Consider the following 24,469-nt stretch of genomic DNA (forward strand, 5'->3'; position numbering starts at 1 on the left):
TAGTTCCCTGGGTTTTCTTTTTGCCTCATAGATCATAGATTGAATGCTAGAGAAGCTGACAAGCCAGAGATGCTGATGGGCACAGACCAAAAAAGCCCCAACAAAAACCACGCTCTTTCTGGTCAAAGAACAGGGAAAATGTCAAGACAGATATGTTAAGAAAATAACAACTCGGGCACCTTGATGACTCAGTGGGTTAAGCCTCTGCCTTCAGCTCAGGTCATGGTCTCAGGGTCCTGGGATCGAGCCCCGCATCAGGCTCTCTGCTCAGCAGGGAACCTGCTTCCTCCTCTCTCTCTCTCTCTCTCTCTCTGCTTGCCTCTCTGCCTACTTGTGATCTCTGTCTGTCAAATAAATAAATAAATAAAATAACATCTCTACTAAAGCCAAAAAGCAAAGAAAAAACTGTGGCCCCCAGCCCCTACCCAGCAAAGTCTCAGTAGGGGCCTAAGCTTCCGTCCTCTCCAGTGTCCCCAAATACCCACCAGGGTGATGTTGGAGAAGGCGGAGGAAGGAACCAGAACTATCATCCTGGCTGGGTCATAGTGGGGCCCCTCATCTCCATGGTATCAGTGGAGACCACATGGGGAGCCCAGACTTCCACTCCCACCCAGCAGTAATGATAGGATGGTACCAGATGGGCCTAAAGGAGAGTCAGGATTTTCACCAGCAGCCCCCCAAAAAGGAGGTCACCTCTCTGCCCTGCTTCCTCCTCACTGTGGAGTCAGCAGAAGCCACAGGGGAACAGTAATAGGATGCTCCTACCACCCACCCTCCGGGCTCCCACAGCTAGGGGGTATCAGTAGAAGCCTAGTGGAGAGCTGGAATGTCCGTGTCTGCCCAGCTGTATCGAGCCATTCCTTTAGGTGTCTACAGAGGCTAGGTGCTGGCCAAAGGTGCCAGGAGACTTGGATTTCCTTGGGGACCTAAGAGGGTAATGATCTTTTTTTCCCTTTTGTTTTGCTTTCAAGAGTCCCAGAGTCAAATCTGGTATACCATAGGCCTACACATTCATGTATTTACTTTCCCTCAATCTGATATTCTATTTCTGATGTTCTTTGGATGAGTCACCTTGGCTTGGCTACATTCTTCAGTTTTTCAATCAAACAGTTTTTCAATCTAGATGTTTTTGTGAAGGTATTTTGTAGCTGTGATTAAAGTCTGTGACAGTTGACTTTATGACAGGGAGATTATCCTAAATAATCTGGGGAGACATGATTCAATCAGTTGAAAGGCCTTCAGAGCAGAGCTGAGGATTCCTGGATGAATGAGAAATTTCACCTGTGGATTGCAGCGTCACCTCCCCTCACCCCATGCCCAAGACTTCCAGCCTGCCCTTCCTGACGACCTGCCCTACAGATTTCATACTTGCCTAGCCAGCCTCCACAAACACAAGAGACAATTTCCTGCAATAAATTTCATAGCACCCATGTATCTCCTTTTGTTCCTCTGGCGGAATCCTAAGTGGTACTCATATTTTCCTAATTTATAGTATGTATTACAGTAGCTGTCTCTAACCCACTGGGAATGAACCAGAGCATGTATAATAGGTATATGTTCCTTATATATTTCATTAGTCTCCTCAAGGGTCAAGTTCGACTGTTATGCGTTCCATTAATTTCCCTCCTAAACTCTAATGTTTTCATCCTTCCTCTTCTTTCTTCCTTGGTTCCATCCCCTCAAGCCTCCCGTACATCTGTACTTCATTACCATCTCTCTCCAAATATTCTCTTAAATTACAAAAAACTCATTTGACACTTCAATCCCTATGAATTCCCATACCACTTCTCTCTCTCCCTTCGCCTCCACACTTCCATTTCCTCATTTCCTAGCCACTACTGCCTGGTTTCCATATCTACAACTCTACGGAAACTTACCCCCTGAACTTTCAAGGTTCAGATACTTCCAACTCACCAAATCCAACTACAGCAGCACCTGCTAGTTGCATTCCGATATCCATTCTCCCCTTCCTCCTTGGTAATAGAATCCTGAAAAACCATCTAGCCTCAAAGGTACATTTCTCAACTGCCTTTTTCCCTAAGAGTGGCCTGTTACCCAACTGTGACCAATGAGATGTAGCATTGTTATGCAGTGGCATTTCCATAACCCTCTTTAAAAGGATGGGACACTCCCATTGCTTCGCATCCTTTCTCTTTCTTTCTCAAATACAGATGAAATGTCTGGAGCATTAGCATCCATCAGGGGTCAAGAGATGACCTTCAGGACATAAGTTGAGAAGGATGGGGCAGAGAGATAATAAGAAGCTCAGTTTCTTCCTTAAGGACATGAGAGAGTTGCCGAATCAATGTCGGACTGAACTGCTTTCAGACCTACATAAGAAAATAAATGCCGGCATGTTGAAGACACTGTAACGGGAGTCTCTGTTACCAGCTGCTAAATGCAATTCCCTAATGGATACACCAGCGGTCTCTCATTGTGCATATATCCATCCATTACACCAACATTTGTTAAGTACTATTTTGTGCCAGTCATCATTTTAGGCATGGCATACAGTGCAAATAAGACAGGCAAAGTTGGCCAGGTTTGAAATGTTGTTTAAATACATAAATAGGGAAATCGCAGTGCAGTTATTTTCTTTTAAAGCAGCTGCTAGGGCGCCTGGGTGGCTCGGTGGGTTAAGCCACTGCCTTCGGCTCAGGTCATGATCTCAGGGTCCTGGGATCGAGTCCCACATCGGGCTCTCTGCTCAGCGGGGAGCCTGCTTCCTCCTCTCTCTCTCTCTGCCTGCCTCTCTGCCTACTTGTGATCTCTCTCTGTCAAATGGATAAATAAAATCTTTAGAAAAAAAAAAAAAAAGCAGCTGCTAAAGCTTTCTCCTAAAGCAGTTGCTTTAAGGAAAGGATGGCAGTGTGTAGTTTTGAGATTTATTAGACTACATTTGCTACTTAAAATTTCAGTAAAATTATTTTGGGAAAGGACGCAGAAAAAGAAAAGTTAGTCTACAAGTGAGCCCTGGCACACTCCAGTGTTTGGAGGTCTGACAGAAGCAAGGTCGGGGCAGAGAGGCCAATGGTACAAAGAGCCAGAGCAGTATTGTCTCAGGGAAGCCTGGAGGAGATGGTGCTCCAGGTGGGAGGGAAGCATCAGCGCATGTCCTGAGAGAGAGAGCCGGGCGCAGACCGAGAACTGGCCCAACATCATCCTCAAAGGAGATCAACTGTGAGGCTAACTAAACTTCAGTTTCACGACCTGTCACTAGCAGGGGCTCCTTCCAATGCCTGTTCCTAATGTTGTATCTGCAGTTTTGTATTCTTTTGCTCTGATGATTCTCCAAATTGTATGAACTCAAGCCCCACAAAACCTCATTCTGGCTCTCTTCAGGTCCTTCACCCCTCTGGGACCACCTGACCACATAGCCTGCACCGACATCTCTTCTTCCCGAGCTTCTTGGGACACGTTACCCTCTGCCACTGTTCTCTCCTCCACGCCTGCCATTCTGGAAATGAAGATAGGGGCTAATACTTGACCTGAACCTTGTTCTTGATACACTGTGCCTGGGTGAACTTATTCATCCTACCCATCCCTACAGGAGAACTCCCAAATTCCTACTTCCGACACTGATCTCTCCTACCCATACGTGGGCAGAGAATTATGCCCTTTCAAAAATAATTTGCCATGATAAAAATGTATCTTTTCATAAAGCTCAGGAGCAAAAGATGAAATGGACATGCTTGGCTCAGCATGAATCACTGGCATGCTCTTTCAGGAAAGAAATAGAAAGCAGCCTGTGTTAGCACGATGGAAGTCAGGTTTTTAGAACCCTAATCTGCAAAGTGACGACGGTCACTCATGCCTTATGCTCCTGAGCACTCTGGCCCCCACACAGGGAGAGGGTCACATACAGCAATCAATACTCACAGTCCGGGGATCACTGGGCACTAATTTAAAAGCTGCCTACCACACGGCCCCTGACCTCCAGGAACCCCCAGTATGGCCAAGAAAGTATTATGTTAAGTACTTGAGAAAGACAAGAGCCTTGCCGGCACAACCACCTATCTCTGTAGGTGTATGTCACTCTACAGTTGAGACATTGTGTTCCCATCAGAGTCCTTGCGACATGCTCCAGATTGTCACTAATCTTCGGTGTATTTGGAGAAGCATTCCGCAGAGGATGCCCTCTTCCCCTCCCACTTCAGAGTAATTACTATAATAATGGAAAACGTAAGCTTAAAAATCTTACTAAGAGCCGTGCTATGCGGTTGTCCGACAGTCCCCATTCTTTGACGCCTCGTAGCTCTGTACAGAGTACAGTGTCTCCGTTTCACTTGTCATGCTGTGTCAAGGCTCCACCGCAACAGCCCTGTTCATTAAAGCAGGAGACAACTTAACAGGATATGAATTACTAGCATTGACCCAGACACTCAAGTTTCTCAACTCATCCGTTGAGTTTTCCTCGTGGCATAAGGGAAAAAATAGACCAACGAGCATACTTTCCTCTCTCTGGAAGCAACTCTGCGATTTAATAATTCGCACAGGGATCGTCATGAAGGGTAGTGAACAGGCGATGGGTGCGACATACCGGCCTGCTTCGCGCCCACCGTGCGCTCGCTTTGCGCGGCTCTGGCGCCGTGCGGGCTCGGGCTCCGGACCGCAGCACCCCCTCGTGTAGTTCCACCCCACACCAGAGGGGGCAGAGGCGGGCCCGGCGCACCCCGGTTTGCGACCCCGCTCTGTCTCTGGCAGACCCGACCAAGTCAGTGTGAGGTGGAGGGGGGAGGCCGTACATCGGCATCTCCGGGCCCGGGCTTCCTTTCTTAAAAGAAGGCTCTTGCTCATGGTGGGCGACTGTAAAACACATTAGAACCCCATGCGTCCCGCCGCGTGGCGCGCTACTCAGGAACCCCCAGCCGGTTCGTGCCGGGCGGGCCGTGCCCTCTCCCCGCGCCCGGCGGAGGAAGGTGCGGTCCGGGGAGGGAGCCGACGTCCGACCCGGAAGCCGCCACGCGGGGTGCGCTCGCCTGTCGCTGGGGAAGCCCGGGGCTGCTCGAGTCCTTGGGCCCGTCGCGGCCTCCTTCCCCGGGCCTCAGGGGCCCATGGGTCTCCATGGCGACGTCAGGGGCCCGGCCCGGGGGCGGGCAGCCCGGGTGGGGCCGCGGCGCTCTGGGGGCCTCCGCGGCGGCTTGGCCGTGTTCGCCGCCGTGGCCGCCGTGTTCACCCTCACGCTGCCCCCCTCGGTGCCGGGGGGAGACTCGGGTAAAGTATCTCAGGGCCGCCCTCCCGCCCCTCTCCCTGGTGGGTCAGCTCGCGCCCCCCGCTCCGCCCGCCCGCGCTCCTGGCCGGGTTCTGCGTGCCAGGACCACCTTCTGTTTTCCATTCCCGGAACTGGTGTCTGTAGTTCTCCGACTTTGAAGACGGGACTGGCTGGTTTCGCCTGGTGGGACTTAGCGACCTCTGCACCTGGCCAGGTCCTTTTTCGGGACCCGAGTTTTTGCTTTCCACTCCCTTTTAGCCCACCGACGTCACTTACTGAGTCCTGATTGCGTTCCAGACAGAAGGGGTCACAGTGGTGGGGACCGAGTATCGCGGGGAGTGTTGTAGGGCGGGTAGAGACGGTCCACACACTACTGACCAAACAGCGACGCACCGTCGGAGGGAAGGTGGGATCGACGGGGGCGCGGGGCCGAGCGCCTCCTCCAGAAGGGCCAGTCGGGAAAGGCCTCCCAACGCGGTATTTTAGCGGAAACCTGCATGTTGGAAAGGAACGGGCCACGCCGAGTGTTTGAGGGAGAACCCTTAAAAGAGTGGAAGCCAGTTGTGGCTTAAAGCAAGCTGCTTCTGTTAAAAAGAAAAGTGCGGACCACTGAGATCACATCAGCAGTTGTTACCTATTTGTTACAGGATCGGTACACGTTTGGGATGAGGAGCGAGAGCCCGGGGTTCGTTTTTGGTTTTGTCTTGCTGGCAGGTTAAGTGCCCGTCCGATAATGCCAGTAGTGCTGTACCTTCTCGAGGGGAATCTATAGATTGAAAGAATGGAGTGTACTAGTTATATCTTGCTTCGTAACAAGATGACCCCAGAGTTAGTGGCTTAAAACAGCAGATGTTTGTTATGTCACCTTTCCTGTGCATCAGGAATCTCGGCGCGGTTAGTGGGTGCCCTTCCTCAGGACAGGGTTGTAGCCATGCGGTCTTCCCAGGGCTCATTTTGGGGGAGGATTCCAGCTTCTCACCTCAATCCCATTCTTTGCCACGTGGGTCCCTCGGGAAGCCGACTGTTGTGAAGAGAAAGAGATGGCACCTTCATCTCACTCGTCTGTCATTTCCTGAGCCGAGTCGTGGAAGTGATTGATAGACCCCTGCCCGGTCTTATTCTGGGCAGTTCGTTGGTCAATCCAGCCCACGCTCATGGGGGAGAGGATTATATAGCTAGAACTCCAGGAGTTGGGGGTCACTGGGGGCCATCTTCCCCGGGCTAACTTCTAACTGAGGTTTCTTGATGTTCCTTTTATAAATCATTGCCATTATTCTTTCTTTCAAATCCTACTGAACAAATAGGAAATGTGTTTCATTAGTATAGTTGGGAATGGAGTTACTATGCTTCCAAGGCTTACATTAAATAATAGAAATACCTATAGTTTTGAGAGTTCTGACAATGGAGAGCATTACTTAAAGATTGAGTAGTTCTGTACCTTGAGGGAAAGAAAGAAAAAGGGAGGAAGGAAGGAAGAAAACATTGACAGTTGCTTACCATGGTTCTTCCAGCCTGAAGTTTTGGGTGAGATGAATAAAAATAATTAACACTTACTGAGCACTTACTATAGGCCAGGCACAATTCCAGGTGCTTTACATGTATTGTTGTTTTAATCCAGTTCTTAACCTTCTGTGAGGTAGGTACTATCAGTATCTTCCATCCAAAACTGAGGCTAAGCTGTGTCCAGAATCACACAGCTAGCAAGCAGGGGCAGTCGAGGAAAGAACTCCAGAAGATTGACTTTAGAACATACACTCTCTTAACCTCTCTTCTAAGTTCTTTGTTAAATCTGTCATCCCATATATAGTGTTATTTTAAATCTATGATTGGTGTCTTTATTAATACTGTTATTTTTTCCCAGTAGAATAAAGTTACTTATTTACATTAAGTTAACCAGACTCTCTAGGTATTTTGATTTGTTTAGTTTGATACTAAATAGTGGTTACATCTAAAATTTTGATGTTCTTTGTTAGGAATGATAAACTTTTCCAAGGATTGCCAGTAAAATTTGTGTAATGGTATCTTTGATAATCTTGTTTATATGTTGAAGGTACTGTCCTCCTTGAATGTTGTGGGTTTTTTTAATCAATAAACAGAACACATCTCAAAACCAATATAAAGTATGTATTTTTCTTCTTTTTTTTTTTTTTTAAGATTTTATTTATTTATTTGACAGAGAGAGATCACAAGTAGGCATAGAGGCAGGCAGAGAGAGAGAGAGAGGAGGAAACAGGCTCCCTGCTGAGCAGAGAGCCCGATGTGGGACTCGATCCCAGGACCCTGAGATCATGACCTGAGCCGAAGGCAGCAGCTTAACCCACTGAGCCACCCAGGCGCCCTGTATTTTTCTTCTTGATGAGTCTTAAATTATGCTCCATAAATCTATCACATTGGGTAGCCTTGCCAAAATTATTTTTTACATTGTTTGATGCACAGTTTACGGGTGGGAACACTCATGATCCTTTGGAGGAGAGTATAGGAATCTCGCCTCCACATCATTTGTTATACTTGGGAAAAATAAAGTAGCCTATTTATGTGTTTATATATTTTAAGGATACTGTCTAACAGACTTGATAGATGAGAATATAGTTATGTAATTAATATTAGAAAAAGTATAACACAGAGGGAGCTGGTTTTTGTAAAGTTTAAGCATCCACTAACAATTCTGAGCTTGCCACCTACTTGCATCTCAGACAGAAAAACTGTAATTCTCAAACTTGAATGTACCTCAGAATTGCCTGACAAACTTGACCCTCAGTGCCAGAGGGTCTTAATATAGGTAGGTTTGGTCAAGGAATCTTCATTTTTAAAAAGAATCCAGGTAATTCTGGTGCAGGCTGTAATAAGGACTTAACTTTGAGGAAGCTGTAGGTTAAGGGGTGGGAGCAACCATATCCAGGAGGCTCTTTTCCCCCTCCTAGTGACATTCTCTTTTTTCGTTATCAGACTCAATTTTAAGAATAATGTTTCCCCTTTAGCTTTTTTCAGGGATATATTTATAGACGTTGAACTGTAGCTATCTTTCCTATTTAGGTTTTAGTTTAACATTTGATAAGAGGGGGTGATGGAAGTTTGTCAAATTCCTGATTTTTACACCTACAGAACTTCGGTAAAGGGTAACAGCATTACGATTTTTTAATGGTAAGAAGTTAGAGAAAGTAGGGTATTTTTCTTAATGTAAAGTGCAATTCTAAATACATTTTACATGGAGGAGAATAAATGTTGACTTTGAAAATTTGAACTTAACTGTGTTTCCTCATACCAACAGAAATACCAAAAAGCTGATTAAAGCAGTTTGGGACTGAAGACAAGCTAATCCATCCTGGATAAAATGTCTTTGACAGTAGTTCCAAAGGGAAGTTAGTTTAAATATTTTTAGACCGTAAACTATTTCTTTAAAGAAGTCTGTTAAGATACCAAAAGTGCTTTTGGTTTCCAAAATGCTCTTGAATATGTCCAGAAAACTTGAGTTATCTAACTGACTTAGATAAGTAGTATCTGTCTTTGGGTGCCCTTATGGGGCTTCCATGACATAAGCAGTCATTCACCCTAAGATAGGGGTGTCTGCAAAGATGACAATATGATTTGTCTTAACTGTCAACCTCTGTATGCAGGACTTGAATTAGTTTCTTTGTGGGACCAGATGAGAGAAAGGTGGTGGTGTCTTCGACAGGCCCCTGAAATGGATAGGATAATATTTTCAACTTAGAAAAGACAGAAATGAAAACAACTAACTAGAATATAAAGCAGTCTAAATGAGTGCTAAATAGAGAAGTTAGAGCAGGTTCTATGGAGGAGGAAGAAGTGATTAATTCTAGTGGGGGAGGCTGGGGAGGGGTATGTATAAGGAAAGGTGTCACTGAGAAGGTGGCAATTGATCTAGGCTTTGAAGGATTTAGGAGAGAATACTGGGTGAGAAAATGAGTAATAAGAGGTGCAAAAGAACCATTCCAGAGTAATCAGATTTGACTGAAGCAAACATAGGTTTCACTGATCTATGCCTTAAAAAGGGACCCTGGAGCCTTTAGAGGGCTAGCATGTTATGCTGAGGAATGTGAACTCCATTTAGGAAGCAGAGAGCAGCCATTGAGAAATTTTGGATTAGTGGTACAGTCCAACCTGTTTCGGGGAGATGGCGTGGCAACAGGTGATTTCGTAGGAAGATGAAATAGAAAACTGGCCAAAGCTCTTGCTGTCCTCCAGGCCAGAGGGTAAAGATCTACATTGTGGCTGGGACCTAGAAATTAAAGAAGAGCACTGATAACCCATCGAAGGGCAGAAAATGGACTAATTAACTAATTAACTAATAAATACTAGTAACTCTCATGAGCCCATCAACACTGATTTCTTACATTGTCCTGTACTGCAGTGTACAGGAATGAGTCATAAATAGCCCTTGTGCTCTGGATACTTAAAATATTAACAAATAGACATTGAATTACTGCATTGTAATTTTAGAAATAATCACGGATGGTGAGGAATTACAAGGACTATGTAAATAATGTGATTTAGTGGTTTGCAAAAATGTATGGTAGTCAGAGCTTACCAAAATAACTTGGAACTAATAAGTGCTTGGCAATTATTTAAAGATATCAGAGATAATTAATGTAGAGAAGATGTTCAAATGCCTGTTTAGGGCTGAATGGTACATGTTAGGGAGTGTCCACGCCTCAGAGGTCTGCACATTTTACATTATCATAAAGTTGCATCTTTGTAGACATTTTTATACTAAATTCTTGAGGATCATTACGACATATAACACTAACATTCTATGAGAAGTTTCTATGTTTTTGCAAGTGTGCACCACTTTTAGGAAGGAAAATAAGCACTTTTTAAAAACCAGAATTCACCTATGTTTCCACTGACCAGTTATTAAAAGACTATCAAAGATCATTTGTTCAGTAAGACCTAAGGGAGAAAATATCCTTAGACTATTTCATGCTGTTAAATCTCTACAGATTTATAGTTTTATCCAGTCAAATTAATGCAAAACCCCAGTGCAAGCATTTGGATTTTGAAAACTTTGGAGGAGTGTCATTTTCTAATAGTAATTATTGGTTTTACATTATTTTTTCACAGGGGAACTGATCACAGCCGCACATGAGCTTGGAGTAAGTATTAGTTTTATTGTTTAATCAATGCTCTCATTAACAGTTTTAGGAATTAAGAAAGTTTAATTAAGCATGGAGTAAAGTAGATTAATTTATTTTCAAACCCCAGTTTTTAGTAACTTATAAGTAGAGTACGTGACAATTTACTTTAAGTTTTAAATCCAATTAAACTAAATTATAAAGCAAAGCCTTTACTATATATACAGTAGCTAGCTTATTATCACCCCAAGTTTTGTATAAGCTATGGAGAATAAAATAAATCGGGTTAACAGTTTTAATAAGTTTATTATTTAATAAACTTTATTATGGTTCATGATCCCTTTAGGCAAGACCTTAGGACTGTCAGCATGGTGGTAATCCGATAGCGGTGTGGTCTTTCAACTTTCTAACCAATACGAAATTTCAGAACCTGCTTTTTTTCAATAGCCTTTTAAATGACCCTAATGTACTGTGAACCCAGAGAACAAACTGCTTAAGAACTGACAATGAAATATGTCACCCTTTCTCTAGGTGACACACCATGTGGTAGACGCTGCCAAATCCGCTAAAGAAAATATTTATTTGTATTGGCACAAAAGGATTACAATAGAAAACCACTATTCAAACATGTTGTTCTTGCCTCTTAGTCTTTATACTTGCCCAAGCAAAGGGCTACTTTGCAATTAAAGCCAGTGTGACTCTTGTGGAGGTGAAAACCTTCTAACTTGCTGATTTTTCCATAGGTTGCCCATCCTCCTGGCTATCCTTTGTTCACGCTGGTGGCTAAACTGGCAATCATACTCTTTCCTTTTGGTTCAGTTGCCTACCGTGTCAATCTCCTGTGTGGCTTCTTTGGAGCAGTAGCCGCGTCATTACTTTTTTTCACCGTTTTCAGGTAAAGTAGTTGATGAGTTAATATTAATCTTGGCTAATTGGAGACAGAGCGTTTTGATGGCCTAGGTACATACATTAAATGAAACCCCCAAAACAAGACTCTTTTGCTTGAATGGTTTTTTCCTAATCACTGCTGTGAATTCACTTTCTTAATTTCCAGTAATTTCATACGTACTTGACCCCTCCGATGATTACATAGTTGGATGTGCTTCCTGCAATGGAGTCAAGGTGTCACCAGTTCGTTATCACAGTTCTAGAGTTAGGCAAAACTAAAAAGGTTTGTCATTTTATGAAGATGCAGATGGGCCAGTTTAATTCAACAGTATGAAGTTCCTGTTTTGGGAAATGGTAAATATCATTTAATTACTCAGAGTGTTGCTGATGGGCAGCTGCTTACCTGGTCCAGAGTTAATGCCTAATTATATTGTATTCTAAATATATGCATCTTGTATACTCTTAGAAATGAGGCTGTTAACTAAGGAAATCAGTTTGGGATATGGTTTTGGTAAGGTTTCACTTTGTTCCCTTATAGCTGTAGGGAAGGTATGCAAATTAGACCCCACTTATTTCATTGATGGAAGATTTTCTTAGTTTGGAAGGCTACCTTGCTTTTACAAAAATGGGTCATTAGCTTGGGACGTTGGTAAACTTCTTTGTCTTTGCTGCTCCTGTCTCCTTCATTCTTAACCAGTCTAACCTATGCCTAAGGAGAGTACAGTAAAAAATACAAGTTATGCTTTCTGCAAAGGGAGAACCAAATTAAAACACTTTTTCAAAAACTACTGCAGTTTTTATTATAAAAACAATTTTTGTATGCAAATATAATATAATTTGAATAGACAATTTCAAATGCCATTTTTGGAGACTAATGTTTTATTTGCATTAGTCGTAAAATTGCCCTTTGACTAAATTCTTTCTAAATTTCCTTTTTAATTATTTATAAAAGGGTAAAAGTTAGCATAATTTTAACCCTAAAGCTTACTTTTAAATTTAATTGTGCAAAGCTTTCAGATTCAAATATTGTAACTGTTGATCATTTACTACATTTGTATCTATATTATTTAATTCATCTTTATTTCAGTCTTACAGGTTTTCAGTGATAGCCAATCTTTCAGTATGAAATGATGAAAATAATATCTCTGCTTGGATTGATAGTATTATGAATACTTTCTTTTTCTAAGTAATTAGAATAATCTTTAGAATTGTTTCTCCTGAATCCTGTAATTAATAATCTGTTATTTCTATGGAGAGAAAAACTGATCTTTAAAAATTTTGAATATATAGGTTGAAATGTAGAACTGCTTGTCTTGTACTGAATGTGTGAATTGATAATCTTCACAAGACATTTACGACAAAGGCATTTAAAGAAAATTAATACTTGTATTTATTTTGGTAGTTCATCTGTAATTTATTTTTTATTTGTTATTTTTTTATCTGTGTTTTAGAAGCTCATTTCTATAACATATTTAAATGCTATAGGGCTATCAAAAGCTCTTATGCAAATAATTTGTTTTCTGAGAAAACTTTTCCATGCTTTTCAATATATTAATTGGTGATACCATTCTACATGAAAACCACTGTAAAAATCATACATAAAAATCATGATTTTACAGAATCCAAATAGCTTTGGACAATAATTTTCCTTTGAGTTGTCTATATTTTAAAATAGCTTTTATTATCCTCCATGATTGTAATGGGTTTTAGATTAGCACATTTAACCTGCGACCCCCGTTTTTTAAATAAAGTCTTAATGGTAAATTTGTATGTTTGCTGGCATACGCTTTAAATCAAAAACCCTTAATATGACTAAACTGAATATATTAGTGATTTAAGAATGTTTGAGTAATATTGTGCTTGGGAAAGTTGCTTTCTTTCAGAAAAGGGATCTCACAATATTATCTCTTACATACATTTTAATATGAAAATACTTCATTATTTTGAGTACAAATAATTGACAAGGTACACGTCCTCTGGGAACAACCCAGTTCAAGTGGCAAATCTGTTTTGTCAAACAATAGACACCCTTCAGGAAAGAGCAAGCCATCTCTATGGTAATAGGACTAACAGTAGCCTATTGATTGAGTGGAAGAAGACATTATACAATGTCAGCTGGCTTGTTACAATTTCATTTGTTGTATGACCTGAACTTAACCTTTAAAACCTTTCTTCTGTGAGTATAAACCCAACAGCAGGACACAGTACCTGTGCAGCCATTACAGTGACAGCTTTTTTCCAGTCCAGCGTATAGTAAATGTATTCCTTTACAGGTTGCCTCCTTTATTAGAATTTGTTGAGGAGACATTTTACTACTTTATTCATTGACAGGCCAAATCATCATTCCATTTTGTTGTGGAATATTGGAGGGTTTTGATCCAGGAAACAGTCTGATTCTTTTTCTCCCCCATCACTTCAGAGAACATTACTGTACACGTAGGATTAGCGCTGACTGGTGCGCAGTAAATTAATTCTTTTAACAGGTTTAGGTTTTTTTCAGGTAATTGTTCCCATGGCATTCACTATATTTAGCTCTTGGGGTGGACATAAAGACCTTCTGTACCCTTTAAACAAAGATTGTATTTTAAAAGCAAATTTCTGTTTAAATGTGTTGATGTAAAAAGCTCCATTTTTTTCAGTAAACATGACTTAGATTGAAAGAACAATTTATTCGTTGCTTCCAATTACTATGTAATTTTTGCCTTCCTTGCATCTTTCTCTTGCTTTTAAGAGCCATAAGATGTCATTAACACTGCATTTTTTGTCAGTCTTTCCTAATGGTTGACAAGAACTCATGTATATTTGCTTCGCCCTAATGTAGGAAGGCATAGGAGTAAAACAGCACTTTGAAAGCTGTATGCGTCGCTATACTTTATTGAATTAAAAATAGTCAGATTATGGCGTTTATTTATATATTGTCTCCTTCAGGGGTATTTTTCAGCATTCACAATGTGAAGGGAGTTTAATACATTTCATTTATATGAAATAGTATTCATTTTATTAACGTGTATGTCTGTGTTTTTAAGACTACCTAACACAGGGATTTGTAGGAACTGAGATTTTTCTCTTTTAAGGCCATTGAAGTAAATGATTTTTTAAGTTTGATGGTATGATACTTTAAGTGTCATTTTGAAATTCACAAATCTTAATAATACGAAATTTTAAAAGTTACAGGTCAGATAAGTCACTGATATGAATGTGATTTAGTGTTGCTTAGTACTTGAATTTCAAACTTCTTTTCTAAGCAAACTCAGACTAAGTCCTATATACTTAATAAGGGAGGAGCACTGAAATTACTGTCTCGAAACATCAACATGCTTCCATTTCTTATGCTCTGGTATCACTAAAAGAGAATGGAGTATGTTGATAGCATTTTATAAAAATTCTTTACCTCAGGGAGGATTTAAACTGCTTATGATCTCAGATGAGGGCATATCTTGTATCATTTATTTTGGTAGGTCGAGGGCAGGAAATCTATTCTCAGTAGGCTTAAGAGTCCAAACTATTATGGGCCAAATGGAAGTATGGAAGAATTAATTAACAATGTTTGTTGCGAATCGAAAGTAGAACTATTTTAGTTTTTATAACCAAAATACAGGTTTACTTAAATTAAGACAAAGTTACTAACCATTGAATAAACAGTTTTTCAGGTATTTTTTTCTAGAAGGTACTGTTCTAAGAAACTTGCATTAAAAAACTTTCTAACACCGTTAACATTGTATAGGAAGAAATCAGATCTCTTAATGTCCACCAGGTTACCTAGAATATATGAATGTTAATGATAATTGAAGGTATATTGAAAACTATGCCTGCTCACAACAAAGAACTGACAACCAATTTCAGGGATATTTAAATATCTTCTGGCAGATCATTTTGTGCCAGTATTTTACTTATGGGGTAAGTATGGGGTTTACATTATTTTTTATAAGTTACGTAATTCTAAACATTACGCTGCTGCTAAAAATTAATTCGATTAAACTTTTGGAAGAGGAATATTTGATTCAGAGCGCTGTGTCTGCGATTCTTAGAGCTCCAGCTAAGATTCCATTCAATAAAGAATAGGAAATTAAAATGCCATACCTTAGAGAATGTAGAATCTCCTGCTTAAGGGACATTTGGATTTTCCAGCTCAAAGAGTATTTTAGATTATTGCCATAGAGAATAATGTCAAGCTCTTCCTAATTTCAGAGGTAACTATGAATAAGTAACAAATAGTCACCAAGTTTTTGTAGTTGAAGAAGAATGGAAAGTACTGGAGCATTAATTTTCATTCAGGAGAATATCTGTCTTGATCCCTGGTTAATTGATCACATATTTCTCTCAAACTTGTCTTAAAATTGCATTGACTCAGACTGGTTAAGCATATTAAGAGCTTGGTTCATTTGCATTTTCTTCTAAGTAGAGGGACATATTAGGCTCAAATAGCAGCACTTCATTCTGAAGGGGGGAGAAAAGCAGGGCAAAAACTCTTTTTTAAGACTGTAGAGTCTTTTCTGACAGCTAGTCAGAGTTAGAATTAGTTCAAGGAAATGTTAATAATGCACTGCCTGGCCTAATCCCTTTGATATCACCAGGTATCCTCCTGTTCATGGGTTAATTGCTTTAAAAGCGAAGGCAATATTCTGAGCGGTGGGCCGCTTCACCTTTTCACAGCTGTTACCATTGAGTGACAACTAAATCCCATGTGTAAGATGAGGAAGAGCTCAATCTCCAATTGGGAGAAAATTTATGTAAACCACAATCCCTTCAGAATGTGCGGAAGTCATAGACTTTCTTGATTTACTCTGCTTTTCCCAGAAAGCTCTATTGTTCACTTTCCTAAGTCCCATCAACCCTTTGTAGCAGAATATCACAGCGGCAGCAGATAGCTTGAAATATATAAATGCTATCATAGCTCTGATTAATAGCAGTGCTTATGAGTCAAGTCTGATAACAGTGCAGCTCTCCACTCAATTTCAGATACTGCTAATGGAATCTGTCTTCTCCAATTGTAATATGAGAAGGCCTAATTTGCCATGGAGCTTGGAGCTGTCACCAGTAGGGGATTGTGGGGTCAGATGGGAGCTGCCAGGTTTTTGCCCTGCAGCTTGTATCTCTCACTTTGAATAGAGCAGCCCCCTGCCTGCCAGTTAGCTGATAGGCCGCTGTGGGGTTTATGCCACTGTATACAATAGGAAAGGGCTACATAGGCTGACTTTATAATTGTGAAGCTAGCTCATATTTCCACAGCTACTGTGCTGCATAATTTCTAATAAGTGGTTTTAACAAATGTCAGATTATGAAAAGTTTCCTCAATTACAAAAACTTATAAAACATTCAAATGGCTAAATCTGTTTCCTGCCGAGATTTTGCCACCGGAACTAGGCATCAGTCATTACGGCTATAATATTTCTTCAAATTACAAATAAAATTCTAGATCGTAACTCACCTAGATGGGCTGCCTTGCAGAGCCATAAAAACAGCGGTCTTAAGGAACTGATGCACCAGGACCTGCTTCATAACTTTGCTTGATAAGACTACTTAATATTAAGTCTCTGCTGTTTATCGAGTTGGTTAGTGTTGCTGATGGAAACTGTTCATACCCTCATTCTGCTGATTTTATTTATTTGGATCTTTTAAGTTTACCGCACCTACATTTAGCATTTTAGTGTTTTAAAAAAGTATGCAGCACCTTTTAAGTTTTGAGTGAAAAGGGACTTAGTGTGATGACAAGCCAGGGCCGGGGCCTCTGTGAAGAATATGCTGGGATATACTTTTTAACCATTCAGGTTAGCCGCTGAACACAGAGTAACACTATCAAGCTTGAGGAACAAGGTTATTTGAGGTCTTCTGTGTTTTTAAACATTTCGAACAAGATATGAAAGTTTGTAATTTGGTAGTTATTTTAAACCAGCCTGTGCTTTCAGAAGAATTCCCTCTCCTTTCCGAGTTATTTGGCATACCATGAGAACTTAGTAAAAAAGTAAAGTGTATGATGGTGAAAAAAGCCCAGCGTTTTTTTCTTTTGGATAATCAGGTAGAAGTTGATGAGATAATATAAGGTATTGTTCTAAACCTTTATGATTTATTGGTTAGTGAATAAATCTGGATTTTAATGGGAATTGTGTGATTATATTTTATATTCAGATGCTATTCATAATCTTACTCCCTCCCCGTCAGTTGTGGGGTTTTTTTTTGTGGGTGGTTTTGTGTGTGTGTGTGTGTGTGTGTGTGTGTGTGTAACTCTACATTTTTTTCTCCAATTTTATTTAGCGGTTTAAAATCAGGAATAACACTTTGTACTTTAGTGTACTGGTAGTTGGTATTTATGTAGCTGAAAATTCAGGCCAGAACCTGAATTGAATCTCATGAAATAGAACAAACCTTGGGAGGATTTTATCTGGAGTGAAAGTAAATTTTCATAAAACGTAGGAAAAGGGATTATTTGCAAGTTTATTAAAGGTAGAAGTAAGTGTTTTATATCTTTTTAGGTGCAGTGGTGGCGGCTTCTACGATGTTATTTTAATATACCATGCCCTAAATGATTGACTTATGTTAATTAGGTCCAAGCTTTAAAATGAACAGGAAAGTTTAGGTTCTACTGTGTATTACATGGCCACTGGCTATAATTTGCTCACAGAGTGCCTGGAACATATTAGATGCTCATTATGTTTTTGCTGCCACTAGGTTGAGTGAACTAGCATGGAAAGAGAGGCTCAGCAGTCGCTAGCTTCCCAGTTTGACCTTTTTCCAAGTACACAGAAGAGATGAATATATGGGTGTTGATTATGTGATTGAGCCAGAAGGTAACATTTATATATTTTCATAAACAAGACCAGAAAGATAAGCACTCAGGAGGATGGGGGTGGTAGATTTTCTGTATATTGTGTCCTGCTTTACCTTACTTCTCCCCTCTAATCCATTACCTTTTTTTTTTTTAGTGAGTTGACACTAATAGTCATTTATTTAATGATCAGTCTTGGAGGCTGCATTGTGGCCTGCCTACTCGATTCTACAGCCTTCCAGCGGGAGTTTGTGGTGTAGGAGGGTGGTGTACCCTCCATGTTGGGTCCTTCGCATGCAAGGAACACTGAAGACAAACACATCCATGAATCTTATGAGGCACATCAAATGTGTGTTCTGAAAGAATTTCAGGTTTCTGTTATTTGCCTTTTGATTGAGGGTTAGACAAACATGTGACTATACATGAAAATCAAATACCACGTAGGAGAAAGAAAAATATACCTTATCATCAATAGCAAACCTGTGTCAATGGTGTAAATTGTAACCTCCTGATTTATCCATTGTGTCAACAGATGAAGAGTATTCCATCAGTGAGAAAACTCCTGCACAATCAGTACCTTTCCTAGGAATCTTATCTAGGTTTCATGGATTTTGTGGACCAAAAAGAAGGCAGTTATGTATTAACCATAGAATTCTGAGCTTCATGTTTGTTAGGATAATCTTAATCCTCACCCTATATTCGTTAACTCAGTGGAGAATTTTTGTTATTTGTGTCATCTGGGTGAGATTTTAAATACTTGACCACCCTTCCCGTACCGTCTGTCATACTCTTGGTGTATCTCTCCCTATTGAGTAACCACTGCTTTACTAGAATGGGAACTACATGACGTCAGTGTTAACTCAAGCAAAGAGCAATTAGGAAGATTTATTAACGCAAAAATACTGGAAAACATATTATGTGTCACATAAGAGTGTTTATTTATATAAAATAACTTCAGTGGCTTTTAGGTTATTTGATGTTATCAATCATCTGTACGATTGCTTTACACCATTAAGATGAACCCTTATATTTATATTTACTCTTTCACAGTGTAAAAACTTGATTTTGATTGTTAGTAGTAACATGTAGCTCTCTTTTACAATGTAGTGGTTGTGTTATTAAAGTTATCACAGTCGGGGCACCTGGGTGGCTCAGTGGATTAAAGCCTCTGCCTTTGGCTCAGGTCATGATCCCAGGGTCCTGGGATCGAGCCCTGCATCTGGCTCTCTGCTCGGCAGGGAGCCCGCTTCCACCTCTCTCTCTCTGCCTGCCTCTCTGCCTACTTGTGATTTCTGTCTGTCAAATAAATAAATAAAATCTTAAATAAAATAAAATAAAATTATCACAGTAATGGTGGTGTAAGTATGCAGTCATTTCTTCATATAGCCTCGTAAGATGTTACCTCCTAGAAATCAGGTTAGATTCTAAACGTATGTATTTCAGTTGAAGAAATGTCTTTTTTGATCTCTTTCTATGGGGCTTTATGAGAATCAAATTGAGAATGGGAAATACTTTTTCTTATATTGTATCTAATTCATCATAAGTTGTCCTTAAGTTAAAATGGAAAATAGTGGAGACTATTTTGCAATTTATTCTTGAGTTCTGATGAGAAGATTTCTTATTTTTATTTACAGCCTCATTCGACTTTCTCTCCTCTTCTTTTTTGCTGAAGTCATTTCATCGATGCGGTAGAAAAATCTGTATCTTTTAATTTAGGGAGCTCATTTTAAGATGCCACTTTATCATGTTAAATGTGGATAATTAAATTCCCTAACTCCTTAGTTGCTTTGTAAAATAATAAGCATGTTTATTCAAAAGAATAAAATGAAAATGAAAAGTAGGACTCTTTGATTGTCAACTGAAATCACAGTGGTGTTTTTGATTAGGTCAGTTTCATCTGGAAAAAAAAAGCAGACCAAGTCTATGAGTAGATGACTGTTGTTTTGCCTTATTCTGGTGCTACTTATATTTTTAGCCCGTCTGTACATCTCACCTTATGGATGATACCAAACAGCTCATTTTATGGGTTCAGAACAACAGTTTCATTCAAAATCCATGCTTTAGGAATAAAATAACATAAATAAATAAACACTGGGAATAATGTCAGATTGGCTATTCTTTCCATATGCTTTTAAAAGAAAGATTACTTAGCCAGAAATTTAGGCTACCAATTCATTTAACAGTATTGCATGCAGTGAAGTATATGAATAGTGTTCCTTCTACTGACATAATTTAACTCTGCATCTCCCCAAATTATATATATTTGTTACAGCCTTTTCAGGGGAAAAAAAAAATTGTGGAGCATGTGTTCTCATTAGAGTTATTCACCAAAAGAGGTTACAACTAACTTGACTAAACATTCACTCTGCAAAGAACACCCTTTCCTGAGAGGGATCCTGTTTGGCCAGTCTCATAAACTAACAAAGGCCCCAGCAATCAGAATGGACAATGGATTCATTGGAGGCTCTAGGTATTCTGTGGATTCGTACAAAAATACTTTTTTGAAGATACACATACACAGATAATAAAAGGATTTGTTCAGAATTCTTATTTGCTTAACAAGTTTAAAAATTAGATTCCCCTTCAGCCATATTCACCAGTGTGATTTTTACAGCATCACTTAGGTAAATCATCTGCACATTTAATATCTTCTATCTCAGACTTGCAGTGACTTATTGAATTGGTGGTTCATTAATATTTGGCTCAGTAAGACATAAGATGAAAAATTTGAGGTGTTTTGTTTGAAATTTCAGAAAAACAGAGAACCTAAAGGACTTTATTTACACGTCAGTATGCGAAAAACAATAGGTATGAATAACTATAAACCTGTATTTTCTCATTTCCTTTCAAATATTTTATAGACAAGGAATAAAGTAATATGAAAATTAATTTAAATAAATTATTATTTCTGTGCTCTTGTCAAAAGAATATTTAAACACTTGAATTAAAGTACGGGGTGGAGGGAAGCCTGGGTGGCTAAGTTGGTTAAGCCTCCAACTCTTGGTGGCTCAGATCCTGACCTCTGTGGTAAGATTGAGCCCTATCCTCAGGCGCTTCACAATTAGCCAGGAGTCTGCTTGAGACTCTCACTCCTTCCACTCCCTCTCCCACACTCTATTTCTTAATCTCAAATCTTAAAAAAAAAAAAAAAGTATTATATCAAAATCAAAATGAACCCTTTAATTTTCCCCTCAATTTCATTTGTTACTAAGCCACCACTTTTATAATAGTAAAGCATAGCACCAATGAAGGACTTGGTTGTTAACATTTATCCATACGAAACCATCATTTCTTTCAAATTTTTTTTTGCAATTTAAAAAATAAAGAATAAATTCTAAATAATAGCATAAATAACTTTTTTTTTAAAGATTTTATTTATTTGACAGAGATCACAAGTAGGCAGAGAGGCAGAGAGAGAGAGGAGGAAGCAGGCTTCCCACTGAGCAGAGAGCCCGATGCGGGGCTCGATCCTAGGACCCTGAGATCATGACCTGAGCCGAAGGCAGAGACTTTAACCCATTGAGCCACCCAGGCATCTCCATAAATAACTTTATAATAAAGCATTATTTGGAAATGCTTGGATATAGGTTGAGATAATTAAAAACTTTAGTTATTTGAAGAGCATTAAAAACTAAAAATAGAGTAGGTCTGAAATATATAGGTGGAAAAACATTTAGCTTCCCCAAAATCAAAAGGCTTTTGTAGGCACACACACACATAAACATGTGAAGTGAAACAGACTTATTTTAAAATGCACGAATATGCTGAAATGGCTATATCAAGTAGTCCAAAAATAATTCTCTTGACTTCGCCATTCATTATTTAGAGGATTTTAAGTTCCCTAAATCTGTTTTCCTTACTATGTTTAGGTTAGGTTACAGTTAAAAATTTCTATTCCTTAGGTTTGCAAAGTTTTAGAAATACAGAAAAACCTGTCTATTCAGTATCCATTTAATATATTTAATAGACTCTGGAGAAGGGGAAATACCCTGGTCTTAGTGAAAATACTTTAGGAAAAACTTCTTGTGGGGCGGCCAAGTAGCTCAGTCAGTTGAGCATCTGCCTTTGGCTCAGGTCATGATCCTAGAGTACTGGGATCGAGCCCTGCGTTGGTTCCTTGCTCAGCAGGGAGTCTGCTTCTCCCTGCTCATGGGCACGGGTGATCTTCCTCTCTCTTTCATAAATAAGTAAAATCTTAAAAACAAAACAAAAACAACAACAAACAAAACAAAACAAAACTTCTTAGAAAGGTATGCCTATGCTGAGTTGGAAAGAGTCGGTGGGAATCAGCCACATAAAGGCAAAGAGTGGGTGTGTGAGGGGAAGGAGGGGGAAGAGAATCTGAAGCGGACTCTGCACTGAGCACAGAGCCCTATGCGGGGCTTGATCTCACGACCGCAAGATCGTGACCTGAGCTGAAACCAAAAGTCAGAAGCTTAACCAACTGATCACCCTGGTGTCCCTTTGTTATGTTTTATAATCAAAGAGGAGTCCTTATGGGGTTGGAGGCAGAAAATGCAAGATCAAATATGTTTTAGGTCCTTCACTCTGGTGGCAATTGTGGGCCTAGGGCTGGAGGCAGACCACATACAAAGCTGTTGAACTGAGGTGAGCCTGACAGCTGAGGTAGGGCAGTGATGGTATGCATGGAGAGGAGGATGAGTTTTTTAAATGTTTATGAGGTAAAACTGGCAGGATGTGGTATGTATGATGGGGAGAAGGGGACAGGAGCTTTGATGATGACTCTTAGGTTTCTTGGGTAACTAAACTAGGTGGATATGACAATCACTAAGACAGTACTGGAACAGGAATCATTTGGGGAAGAGGATGAGAAATTACCTTTGCACATGTTGATACTAAGGGTCTGTTGGACACTGAGAGTTGGAGTGGCTTTGTGGTGAGATGTAGAGCAGTCCATTGGAGATGTGTCCCTTTGAGACTTAAGGGGGAGGTAGCGCAAGACAGAGATTTGGTTATCTCAATTTGTGGTTGGCAGGTGACATCAGGATAGCGGATAAGGTCACCCAGGTGGAGTATGTAAGAGTGAGAGGAATTGTGTGAGAGTGAAAGCTTGGGAACGCCAGCTTTAAAGGAGATGATGGAAGAAGAGGAGCCATTCAGAGAAAACAAAGATGGAAGATCCAGAACCCCAGAGGGAACACCTGAGGGATGTGGAGCCCAGTTCAGCTCAGTAGAGTGTGCTCGGGGCTGGGATCAATACAGCAGCGAGGTCCTGAGAGCCTGTTATATGTGGGCAGTTAGATGGCAGCTGGGTGCTATTTTAATAGAATGCTAGGGTGATTACAGAGCATAGAGGCGACAGATGTGGACAGCAGGAAGCTAATTCTGAGCCTCACCATGATCCTGAACTGTCTTCATGAAGTCATCTTTGACTTCAGCTGGTCTTTATCATTTATCTCTGTCTTATTAGGGTGAAAGGAAGCAAGCTCAGATAATGTGATATGCCTTGCGCAGTAGAGCGAGACTGCCTACCTGCAGAGTCAGTGAATGAATTGAAGACCTCAAGAGTCTTCAGAAAGTCCTCATGGCTTGGGACAACTGGGTGGCTCAATTGGTGATCTAACAAAGTCTCTTGACTTTGGCTCAGGTTGTGATCTCAGGGTCTTGGGATCGAGCCCCACTTTGGGCTCCTCTTTCAGCCGGGAGTCTGCTTCTCCCTCGCCCTCTGCCCCTCCCCTCTGCTTATGCACTCTCGGTCTCTCTCAAATAAATAAATAAAATCTTAAAATAAATCTCAAATAAATAAAATCTTAAAAAAAAAAAAAAAAGAAAAGTCCTCATGCTGACCCCTGCTGATGTCATCCTTTGCTTGTTAGCAGATGAGACTCTGCTCTCTGCTGACGTGGGCCCTCACCCCTCCCTGAGAGCATGTATACAGTGTCATGGCCCTGGGCCACACACCTGTCTTCCTACAAGCACTCACCCTGCAGACTTACTAGTGTATGCTATACTGCTTGTCTTTGGGACAAATACTTAGTTTTACTAGAAATCTTACGATTTTGAAAACAGCTTTATTAAACTATTTTCCATCACAGGCAGCCCTCAACAACAGTCTTGTTTAACTGAAGCCAGTTCCGTCCTTTAATGGTTCCAGTGATATTAAGGGTCAACCCACTTTGTACTACCTGGCCTGACTTTAGCTTTCAGTTCACTCTTCTCCCCAATGTCTCTGCACTTCTCTTCCATTTGACTGAGACCTAGAACCCTTTGCTCTTCCTTTTAATGTTTTCATCAGCCCCCCTGCTGCTTTGCTTTCTTCCCTATCCAGCCTGCGCCCCCTGGCTTATTTCATACTCCCTTCCCTCTTGTGCTTCTGTCCTACCTGTGTAGTGAAGCTGCTAACCCTGGCTCTCCCCAGCCTTTCCCAGCCAGCTCTGGCTGCTTCAGACCTTCCACAGCCGTGCTGACAGATCCCGCCCCTCATTAGCCTCCACTGAGCCATTACTGCTGCCTACAAATCCTTGTAGGTATCCTTCAACTTGGGAGTTTTTCCTC

At 40.5% G+C, this 24,469-nt stretch overlaps 1 protein-coding gene and 1 long non-coding RNA gene across 4 annotated transcripts in view; one reads left to right on the forward strand and one right to left on the reverse strand.

Moving 5' to 3' along the window:
* LOC106005846 overlaps positions 1 to 5,685 on the reverse strand; it is a 100,093-nt gene extending 94,408 nt beyond the window's left edge. The window contains exons 1-2 of the long non-coding RNA XR_006603629.1: positions 5,489 to 5,685; positions 4,202 to 4,321 (exon numbers count right to left, since the gene is read on the reverse strand). This is a non-coding gene — a long non-coding RNA (uncharacterized LOC106005846). The remainder of the gene's footprint in view (positions 1 to 4,201; positions 4,322 to 5,488) is intronic.
* The window catches only part of TMEM260 (transmembrane protein 260), a 68,185-nt gene continuing 48,641 nt past the window's right edge, over positions 4,926 to 24,469 (forward strand). For 2 of the 3 annotated variants that reach the window (XM_004738834.3, XM_013056512.2), the window contains exons 1-3: positions 4,927 to 5,214; positions 10,292 to 10,323; positions 11,046 to 11,197. In XM_004738834.3, the coding sequence (XP_004738891.1) occupies positions 5,055 to 5,214; positions 10,292 to 10,323; positions 11,046 to 11,197 (344 nt within the window). In that variant the 5' untranslated portion in view covers positions 4,927 to 5,054. Of the gene's footprint in view, positions 5,215 to 10,291; positions 10,324 to 11,045; positions 11,198 to 24,469 lie in introns of all 3 variants that reach the window. The other variant, XM_045069827.1, reaches the window with a different exon arrangement.

Source organism: Mustela putorius, unplaced genomic scaffold (genome assembly GCF_011764305.1).
Source record: "Mustela putorius furo isolate JIRA1106 unplaced genomic scaffold, ASM1176430v1.1 tig00000129_pilon_pilon_pilon, whole genome shotgun sequence".
NCBI lineage: Eukaryota > Metazoa > Chordata > Mammalia > Carnivora > Mustelidae > Mustela > Mustela putorius.